General features: G+C 45.8%; 1 protein-coding gene across 1 annotated transcript in view; it reads right to left on the reverse strand.

Moving 5' to 3' along the window:
• LOC130294974 (uncharacterized) overlaps positions 1-11,041 on the reverse strand; it is a 27,124-nt gene extending 16,083 nt beyond the window's left edge. Inside the window, exons 1-3 of the mRNA XM_056545131.1 lie at positions 10,886-11,041; positions 7,140-7,379; positions 2,199-2,297 (exon numbers count right to left, since the gene is read on the reverse strand). Coding sequence (XP_056401106.1) covers positions 2,199-2,297; positions 7,140-7,379; positions 10,886-11,041 — 495 coding nt within the window. The remainder of the gene's footprint in view (positions 1-2,198; positions 2,298-7,139; positions 7,380-10,885) is intronic.
• Between the last annotated feature and the right edge of the window lie 345 nt (positions 11,042-11,386).

Genomic DNA, 11,386 nt, shown 5'->3' on the forward strand with positions numbered 1-11,386 from the left:
CAAAACTACAACTCCCAGCATGCCCAGACAGCCTATGAATAGTATAGTATATAGCAGTGGTCTTCAACCTGCGGACCTCCAGATGTTGCAAAACTACAACTCCCAGCATGCCCGGACAGCCTATGAATAGTATAGTATATAGCAGTGGTCTTCAACCTGCAGACCTCCAGATGTTGCAAAACTACAACTCCCAGCATGCCCGGACAGCCTATGAATAGTATAGTATATAGCAGTGGTCTTCAACCTGCGGACCTCCAGATGTTGCAAAACTACAACTCCCAGCATGCCCGGACAGCCCATGAATAGTATAGTATATAGCAGTGGTCATCAACCTGCGGACCTCCAGATGTTGCAAAACTACAACTCCCAGCATGCCCGGACAACCTATGAATAGTATAGTATATAGCAGTGGTCTTAAACCGGCGGACCTCCAGATGTTGCAAAACTACAACTCCCAGCATGCCCGGACAGCCAACGGCTGTCCGGGCATGCTGGGAGTTGTAGTTTTGCAACATCTGGAGGTCCGCAGGTTGGAGACCACTCTTCTATCCAAAGGATCTCTTGACATCGGGTGCAGGGAGCGATCTTCGTTCCGTCCCGGATCACTGGTGAATGGAAAATCAGGAAAAGGAGACCTTGATGCCAGGCGCTGTTCCGTGTAGTATTAATAGTACCAATGACGCGTTTCGGAGGAGCACCCTCCTTCCTCAGATTGGCATACATACAAGATAACAAACAGCTTATTTATAGGAAAAATACACGGATACCCATTTCCTGTGTGCGGGGTTGACATAAAAGTTAAAACTCAAACAGTGCAGAAAAAACATGGAGATAAATAATATATATATATATATAATACAATGAAGAATAGTCATTTAATATATACCACATCAATAAAAAAGAAGGAGCTGCAAGGACAAGAGGTCCCAGCATGCCCGTTCACACTGCGAACCGGCAGTGCTGTGTTATAGCGAGGTTCCAGTGGGCCAATCTGAGGAAGGAGGGTGCTCCTCCGAAACGCGTCATTGGTACCATTTAATAAATATACAGTACCTCTTGGTACTATTAATACTACCTACCTCCATTTGTTTCTTTGGGACACTGTATTCCTTCATATACCCCACTTAAGCGCACATTTCATCTTCAATAGGTGAGCGCCCACCCACACGGGTTGGCGACCACTCCCATAAAACCCCCCCTACGGCTATATACCCTGGGGTAATACACGAGGCGCGGTCCCCCTTTTTTCTCCTTTCTTTTTCAGGATCACTGGCGATGCAGGGCGGAGGCTTGTGACATCAGGTCATGTCCCGCTCGTGATGTCATGGCCACGCCCCCTCAATGCAAGTCTATGGGAGGGGGTGTCACGCCCCCTCCCATAGACTTGCATTGAGGGGGCGTGGCTGTGAATTCACGAGAGGGGCGCGGCCATGACGTCATGAGTCTCCGGCACTGCACCCGGTGTCTCCAGCGGCGGGACCCCCGCGATCGGACATCTTATCCCCTATCCTTTGGATAGGGGATAAGATGTCTAGGGGCGGAGTACCCCTTTAAAGGGGTACTACCGTGCGGACAACTTATCGATCGGACAGCATGGAGGAAGGTAGGGACCCTCCGGCTGTCCTGTAAGCTGTTCGGGATGCTGCGATTTCATCGCGGCGATCCCGAACAGCTCCCTGAGTTAACCGGCATTAGTTTACTTTCCCTTTGGACGCGGCGTTTTAACTTTGAACGCCGCGTCTAAAGGGTTAATAGCGCACGGCACCGTGGTCAGTGCCGCACGCTGTTAACCACGGGTCCCGGCCGTTGCCGGGTCCGACCCGCCGTGGCCCCGCGTTATAGAATGGGAGCAGACCCATGATGTCCATGTATGTCATGGGTCAGGAAAGGATTAAAAAAAGAACTTTTCCACCAGAGTACCCCTTTAAAGGGTACTTTCATCTCAGGATGGGCCATAACAAGCTAATCTGTGGGGGGTCCGATTACTGGGTCCCCCATCGATCCAAAGTTCCCAGAATGATTGAAGCACAGTATGTATGCTTGGTCAGCACCCCGGTCATTCTCTATGGGGCTCCCAAAAATGGATGAACTCACCAATTGTCCATCGTTCAGGATCAGTGAGGGTCCCAGTAGATGTACCCCCCCCCTCCCCACGATCAGCTTGTTGGCCCCAATTTGGTATCATTTCATGTATGTACGTGGATAATGCTGACCTCAAAGTCGGACAAAACTGAAAATAGCTTCGTGGAGATTCCGTAGCAGAAAGACTTTCGATGCTGCGCCGTCTTCTTCGTCTCCTGTAAACACAATCAACATGGAAATGATTATTAATTAACTGTGGTAGCTTGGGGGGAGTAGGGCATATGGGGTTTAGCTGTGCGGTTACTAAAGGGTGCTTTCTTAACCCCTTTCTATTCGTGACGCCAGGGTGAGGGCTATTCTCTGTATGCTTGTCCTACCGCCCCCCTTCCCAAAAGCCATAGGGACATCGGAAATAATTGATTGTCCACAACCGGAGATTTGCAAAAACTTGTTGGAACTTTTACTGAAGATTTTAGGCAGTAAAGAACAGGAACAGAGCTTGACAAGTGGTTGGGGCCTCGTGAGTCTATTGAGCATAGGAAGGTGATTGTTGCTCTGTTCCACTGAATTTAGGGGTTTAGATTCGGTCCAGACAGTCCAGATCTGTGTCAATGGCTGGAAGAACTGACCAATCAGAATGGGCATTCACTGGTAAAACCCCTGTATTACTGAAGTGCATGCACTGACTGGTGTCTGATAGCGCCCCCTACAGTACATGGAGGTATTACATGTTCTGTACTCTTTCTGTACACTTTACCTGTATTACTGAAGTGTATGCACTGACTGGTGTCTGGTAGCACCCCCTACAGTACAGGGAGGTATTACATGTTCTGTACTCTTTACCTGTATTACTGAAGTGTATGCACTGACTGGTGTCTGGTAGCGCCCCCTACAGTACAGGGAGGTATTACATGTTCTGTACTCTTTACCTGTATTACTGAAGTGTATGCACTGACTGGTGTCTGGTAGCGCCCCCTACAGTACAGGGAGGTATTACATGTTCTGTACTCTTTACCTGTACCAGGTTTAGCTGCTCCTTTGGACACCATGTAATCACGCTAGCTTTAGTGGGGATTGAGATTTTAACTCACGGTTTAGTTTTGTGCTGAGGCCGGCAGGTTTCTGGCCTAGCGTGTCTTTGTAAGTTGCGCAGATCCGTCCTGCTAGTCCGGCATCCATGAGAGCAGCAACCCAAGAGAGCGATGATTGGCTACAGCTCCCTTATATGGGCAGGGGCTGGACTAGAGCTCACTGGTCCATACAACTGTCAATCTTCTGTACAGAGAGTTATGGGTAATCATGTGACCCAAGGACCTTCAAAAGGTCCTCCAACATACTATAGAGGACTTAACATTGGTGCGACGCCACCAAGGTAAGCATACTATACATTATATTAAATATATACATTTAAACATTACAAAAGAGGCGACTAGGGGCTGTCCCACCTGTGGGACCCTACCTGAACGTAGTAACTCTGACTTTGGGGACCACTATACAAGGTACGGTATGCAATAAGGTACTGGGACACCACATAACCCTATACAGTGATCCCTCAACTTACAATGGCCTCAACATACAATAGTTTCAACATACAATGGTCTTTTCTGGACAATCGTAAGTTGAAACCAGACTCAACATACAATGTTACAGACAGTCCAGATCTGTGTCAATGGCTGGAAGAACTGACCAATCAGAATGGGCATTCACTGGTAAAACCCCTGTATTACTGAAGTGCATGCACTGACTGGTGTCTGATAGCGCCCCCTACAGTACATGGAGGTATTACATGTTCTGTACTCTTTACCTGTATTACTGAAGTGTATGCACTGACTGGTGTCTGGTAGCGCCCCCTACAGTACAGGGAGGTATTACATGTTCTGTACTCTTTACCTGTATTACTGAAGTGCATGCGCTGACTGGTGTCTGATAGCGCCCCCTACAGTACAGGGAGGTATTACATGTTCTGTACACTTTACCTGTATTACTGAAGTGTATGCACTGACTGGTGTCTGGTAGCGCCCCCTACAGTACAGGGAGGTATTACATGTTCTGTACACTTTACCTGTATTACTGAAGTGTATGCACTGACTGGTGTCTGGTAGCACCCCCTACAGTACAGGGAGGTATTACATGTTCTGTACTCTTTACCTGTATTACTGAAGTGTATGCACTGACTGGTGTCTGGTAGCGCCTCCTACAGTACAGGGAGGTATTACATGTTCTGTACTCTTTACCTGTATTACTGAAGTGTATGCACTGACTGGTGTCTGGTAGCGCCCCCTACAGTACAGGGAGGTATTATATGTTCTGTACTCTTTACCTGTATTACTGAAGTGTATGCACTGACTGGTGTCTGGTAGCACCCCCTACAGTACAGGGAGGTATTACATGTTCTGTACTCTTTACCTGTATTACTGAAGTGTATGCACTGACTGGTGTCTGGTAGCGCCTCCTACAGTACAGGGAGGTATTACATGTTCTGTACTCTTTACCTGTATTACTGAAGTGTATGCACTGACTGGTGTCTGGTAGCGCCCCCTACAGTACAGGGAGGTATTATATGTTCTGTACTCTTTACCTGTATTACTGAAGTGTATGCACTGACTGGTGTCTGGTAGCGCCCCCTACAGTACAGGGAGGTATTACATGTTCTGTACTCTTTACCTGTACCAGGTTTAGCTGCTCCTTTGGACACCATGTGAGGGCGACTCCATAACTTTTTTAGGACATTGTGAGTACCCCAAAGAAGCTCCTGTCCTCTACATAGACCAGTGTTTCCCAAGCAGGGTGGCCCCAGCTGTTGCAAAACTACAATTCCCAGCATGCCCGGACAGCCTTTGGCTGTCCGGGCATGCTGGGAGTTGTAGTTTTGCAACAGCTGGAGGCTCCCTGCTTGGAAAACACTGACATAGACAGTGATTACAGCTCCAGCAGATCTTTATTACTTTTATATGTTAGGATTTGCTTTATCTATATTAGTTATTTACTTATTTTTCTTTAATCCTCACTTTTTCCTATTTTTTGGATGACATTTTGGTGCCTTTAGAACCAATTACCAGGTTTCCATAGAGTTCTGGTCTCAACATACAATGGTTTCAACATACAATGGTCGTCCAGGAACCGATTAATATTGTAACTTGAGGGATCACTGTACTGTAATAAACCATTATATATCTGTACAGGGCGGGGGCATAGTTTCTACTAAATGACAATTTGACGTTCGTTTTGTTCCACATGACTGCAGGGACATTAGATGTGAACCCCTTTTCCTTAGAAAACCTCCTCTAAGCAACATCCCCCTTTACCCCACAAAATCCCGGACACATGTTATGGGGAAAAATGGGCCACTCGGCCCATTTCTTTAAGATAACATAATAAATATAACATTATTAACATTGTAAACACTACACCCTGTTCCAAATTATAATGCAAATTATATTTAAGTGTCACGAAGATTAAAGGGCCACTCCGCTGCTCAGCTTTTGGAACAAACTGTTCCGAACGCTGGAGCCGGTAGCTCGTGATGACATAGGACCGCCCCCTCATGGCGTCACGCCCTGCCCCCTCAATGCCAGTCTATGGAAGGGGGCGTGACGGCCGTCACGCCCCCTCCCATAGACTTGCATTGAGGGGGCGGGGTGTGACATCATGAGGGGGCGGGGCTATGGCGTCACAAGCTCCCGGCGCAGGCTCCAGCGTTCGGAACAGTTTGTTCCAAACGCGGAGCAACGGAGTGATAATTATATTGCCAGGTGAGCCCAATATAAGGAAAAAACTACTAAAGGTGGGGGTGTTCCACATTATTAAAGGGGTACTCCCGTGGAAAACGTTATTTATTTATTTTTTTAATCAACTGGTGCCAGAAAGTTGAACAGATTTGTAAATTACTTCTATTAAAAAATCTTAACCCTTCCAGTACTTTTTAGGGGCTGTATACTACAGAGGAAATGGTTTTCTTTTTAGATTCCTCTGATGTCATGACCACAGTGCTCTCTGCTGACCTCTGCTGTCCATTTTAGGAACTGTCCAGAGCAGCATATGTTTGCTATGGGGATTTTCTCCAGCTCTGGACAGTTCCTAAAATGGACAGCAGAGGTCAGCAGAGAGCACTGTGGTCATGACATCAGAGGAATCTAAAAAGAAAACCATTTCCTCTGTAGTATACAGCCCCTAAAAAGTACTGGAAGGATTAAGATTTTTTTAATAGAAGTAATTTACAAATCTGTTTAACTTTCTGGCACCAGTTGATTTAAAAAAAAAAAAAAAAGTTTTCCACAGGAGTACCCCTTTAATCAGACACCATTTTCAATCAGTATGGAGAAGAAAAAGGATCTCTCTGCTGCCGAAAAAGAGTGAAATACTTCAATGCCTTGGACGAGGTATGAAAACATTAGATATTTCACGAAAACTTAAAGGGGTACCCCGCTGAAATTTTTTTTTTTTTCTTAAATCAACTGGTACCAGAAAGTTAAACAGATTTGTAAATGGCTTCTATTTAAAAATCTTAACCCTTCCAGTACTTATCATCTGCTGTATGCCCCACAGGAAGTTCTTTTCTTTTTTGAATTGCCTTTCTGTCTGACCACAGTGCTCTCTGCTGACACACACCTCTGTCCATTTTAGGAACTGTCCAGAGTAGGGGCGAATCCCCGTAGCAAACCTCTCCTGCTCTGGACAGTTCCTAAAATGGACAGAGGTGTCAGCAGAGAGCACTGTGGTCAGGCAGAAAGGAAATTTTTTAAAAGAAAGGAACTTCCTGTGGAGCATACAGCGGCTGATAAGTACTGGAAGGATTAAGATTTTTAAATAGAAGTCATTTACAAATCTGTTTAACTTTCTGGCACCAGTTAATAAAAAATAAATAAATAATTCCAGTCGAGTACCCCTTTGAGCGTGATCATCGCACTATTAAGAGATTTGTGGCTGATTCAGAGCACAGACAGGTTGGAATACCCCTTTAAGTAACATCCGGCCCTTCTAAAATCTTTAGATTTTAATTTCCTTATCAAAGAATTAGATGCCCTCAGAATCCTCACAGCTCCGTCCCAGTCACTAACCCTTAGAGGATCCTTTGTTTCCTTCAAAGATGACTGAACATAGTCTTCAACCCAATCTATAACTTTCTTGGACCACGTCTTGTGGGTGGGATCTGGCGAGTCTTCGATCAGGCAGTCCTTACTTAACTTCTGTCCATCGTCATGTGGTAAAGAGCTGCCACAGACCCTACAGGTCGGGGGTTTTCTTTTGGAAGAACATTCCTTACCCACGTTTTCTTTGCTTTCCATGTCCTTGGCTTCCTAAATGGACATCACAGTTAGTGAGATAAACAATACAAGCTTATAGTCACACTAAGGATATGTCGCGGAATTCATCTCGCGGAGACTCAGCCTGGCAGCCGGCAGTAGGACCCCGCGGTATTGCGCCATCACCGTTGATGGCTATGCAGTGCTCGCGGACTTCCGTGCAAAGAATGAACATGTTCTTTCTCTGCGCGGAACTATTTTAGCGGCGGAAAACTCTCCGCAGTGGGAACGGGTCTCGCGGAAGACCTATGGATGGACCAAATTTAGATTTTGCCATGGGGCATAACTTTCATCATGGTACAGCATAGTAAGATCCTGACCTAGGCCTCCTACAGATCAAAGATGTCTACTAAAGTTTGTATGATATAGAGCAGTGGTCTCAAACTGTGGCCCTCCAGATGTTGCAAAACTTCAACTCCCAGCATGCCCGGACAGCCGTTGGCTGTCCGGGCATGCTGGGAGTTGAAGTTTTGCATCATCTGGAGGGCCACAGTTTGAGATTACTGGTAAGAGATGAGATGAAAGAGAAGCATTGATTTACCTTTTTGGGACAGTGTGGATCCCCTGGAAAGGCAGACAGGCTTTTGACTGTTCGGCATGCTGGGAGTTGAAGTTTTGCTACATCTGGAGGGCCACAGTTTGAGACTACTGGTAAGAGATGAGATGAAAGGGAAGCCTTGATTTACCTTTTTGGGACAGTGTGGATCCTCTGGAGAACGCAGACAGGCTTTTGACTGTCCGGGCATGCTGGGAGTTGAAGTTTTGCTACATCCGGAGGGCCACAGTTTGAGACTACTGGTAAGAGATGAGATGAAAGGGAAGCCTTGATTTACCTTTTTGGGACAGTGTGGATCCTCTGGAGAAGGCAGACAGGCTTTTGACTGTCCGGGCATGCTGGGAGTTGAAGTTTTGCTACATCCGGAGGGCCACAGTTTGAGACTACTGGTAAGAGATGAGATGAAAGGGAAGCCTTGATTTACCTTTTTGGGACAGTGTGGATCCTCTGGAGAAGGCAGACAGGCTTTTGACTGTCCGGGCATGCTGGGAGGTGAAGTTTTGCTACATCCGGAGGGCCACAGTTTGAGACTACTGGTAAGAGATGAGATGAAAGGGAAGCCTTGATTTACCTTTTTGGGACAGTGTGGATCCTCTGGAGAAGGCAGACAGGCTTTTGACTGTCCGGGCATGCTGGGAGTTGAAGTTTTGCTACATCCGGAGGGCCACAGTTTGAGACTACTGGTAAGAGATGAGATGAAAGGGAAGCCTTGATTTACCTTTTTGGGACAGTGTGGATCCTCTGGAGAAGGCAGACAGGCTTTTGACTGTCCGGGCATGCTGGGAGTTGAAGTTTTGCTACATCCGGAGGGCCACAGTTTGAGACTACTGGTAAGAGATGAGATGAAAGGGAAGCCTTGATTTACCTTTTTGGGACAGTGTGGATCCTCTGGAGAAGGCAGACAGGCTTTTGACTGTCCGGGCATGCTGGGAGTTGAAGTTTTGCTACATCCGGAGGGCCACAGTTTGAGACTACTGGTAAGAGATGAGATGAAAGGGAAGCCTTGATTTACCTTTTTGGGACAGTGTGGATCCTCTGGAGAAGGCAGACAGGCTTTTGACTGTCCGGGCATGCTGGGAGTTGAAGTTTTGCTACATCTGGAGGGCCACAGTTTGAGACCACTTATATAGAGGGAGAGTCCCATAGAAAAACAGAAATAGAGCCGTCTCTCATGGCCATGTCCTTGTCACCATTGGAGGTCATGACCACAACCAACCACCATCTCCCACCAAGTGTTGAGGTTTGCCGATCCACAAAGGCAGCAGCAGAGATCACATACGAAAATGTCCCCTGCTCTAAGTCCAGGGCTCAAGTCCTGCAGGAACGCATGGGAACGGAGTTCCTGCACTTTTTCCACAGCAGGTACACTGTTCCCATTAGCAGGACCAACTATTGAGTGGAAATCTTGGGTGAGTTCCCACACTTTTTTTTTACCAGGACTTAACCCCTGTCTAAGTCCATATTTTAGCATTTAAATGGACACTCTCATTAAAAAAATTTTTTGCTATTGCACTCTTTATGGTAAAAACATTTTTTTCTAATGTACTTTGTTTAAAAAAAAAAAATGAAGCTTTCTATGTTTTATTTGTGTTTAAAAAAGCTGCCACTAGGTGTCTCCCTACTTGTCCAGAGCACATTTCCCCCCCATCTCTTGCACAGACTTTGGACTCCTGCTGGCCTGGCAGAAGTCCAAAATCAGAAAAATTCTGTGGGGGTGTGTACAGCCTTAGCCAATCATAGCTCATCTCACACTGAACTGCTCTGGGCTGTGTGTAGCAGAGTGAGGGAGGAAGTTCTCCCCTGTATGGCTTCAGATGATGTCAGGCCTGCTGGGGAACGCCCCCTTCCCTGTCTGTGAATCTGACTGAGACTGAGCAGAAAATACAAAGCAAAATCAAGGTAGAAAACTTAAAAAAATTAAAAAATAAAGGCGGGGGGTGGTTTATCATGATGGGGGCAGTGACCTGGGGGGATTGTAATATTTTACAAGATCATAAGAGGTTTTCTTTAAACCAAGGACATTTTTGGTGTTGGTCCCTATATCTTCCAGACTATACAGACGGCAAATTCTTTTCATAAAACTCTAGCTGGTGTCGCTCCTCTTCTTCTTTTTCGACACACACACCAATCTGCTCAGTTCTGCCGTCTCTGTGATAATGTTCCTACGCAACTAATAACCATGTAGATCTAATTGTAATTATTGTCTTTATGTTGCCATTTTGGAACATTTCCCTAAGCGATAGAAGAGAACAGAGATGTTCACAACACTGACGGGAAACTACCTGACAATGACAAGTTCTATGGCGGAGCCATAAAAAGGGTCGTCTGGTTTACAGAACCCATTGTCACATATCTATTAAAGGGGAACTCCGCCCCTAGACATCCAAAGGATAGAGGATAAGATGTCTGATCGCAGGGGTCCCGCCAATGGGGACCCCCCCCCCCCCCCCGCGATCTCGGCTAGAGCACCCCAGAAATCCAGTGCACGGAGAGACCTCCGTTCCCTGCTGGATGACTGGCGATGCAGGGCGGAGGCTCGTGATGTAATGGCCACGCCCCGCTCATGATGTCACGGCCACGCCCCTCAATGCAAGTCTATGGGAATTCTTTAAAAATCAGACAATGTGATTTTATGTATTTTTTCTCATTCTGTCTCTCATAGTTGAGGTTATAACCTATGATGATAATTACAGCCTCATCTTTATAAGGAGGAGAACGTGCACAATCGGTGGCTGACTAAATACTTTTTCCCCCACTGTAAGGGCGAAGTATCCAGAACTATTAAAGGCCTAATGTGGTATAAGATAATGCTTCATCTGTAGCCTCTAAATATTATATGTGAACCTTCTACATGACAGGACGAGTCTTAGGTTCTATAAAGGAGTTGTCTTCCTTATCTACTACTCCCCAATTTCCTAGTTTTTGCCTGACAGACAATACTTACCCTCCAGGCAGCTGTCTGCAGCACATAGTCCCGGCTCTTCTCATTGGTAACAATGTACAGGGGCCTCTCATCTTTCCTGACAATGTTCTTGGACAACTCTTCAGTCTCCAGTGATCCATCATCCATAAATGTTATCAGCAATCCTTGATGTTCCATAATAAATTACATCTGTATATCCTGGTGAGAACAGACAACTATCTGAACATTCTCCTCACCATTAAAAAAGGCATAGAGCATTTGAATTATCCACATATATATATCAAGGAACATTCTATCCATCCACATCTATCTATCTATCAGTTTCTATTCATCCGCATAGATATCACATCATTCTATTCATCCACATAGACATCACAGCATTCTATTCATCCACATAGATATCACAACATTCTATTCATCCACATAGATATCACAGCATTCTATTCATCCGCATAGACATCACAGCATTCTATTCATCCGCATAGACATCACAGCATTCTATTCATCCACATAGACATCACA

Source organism: Hyla sarda, chromosome 11 (assembly GCF_029499605.1).
Source record: "Hyla sarda isolate aHylSar1 chromosome 11, aHylSar1.hap1, whole genome shotgun sequence".
NCBI lineage: Eukaryota > Metazoa > Chordata > Amphibia > Anura > Hylidae > Hyla > Hyla sarda.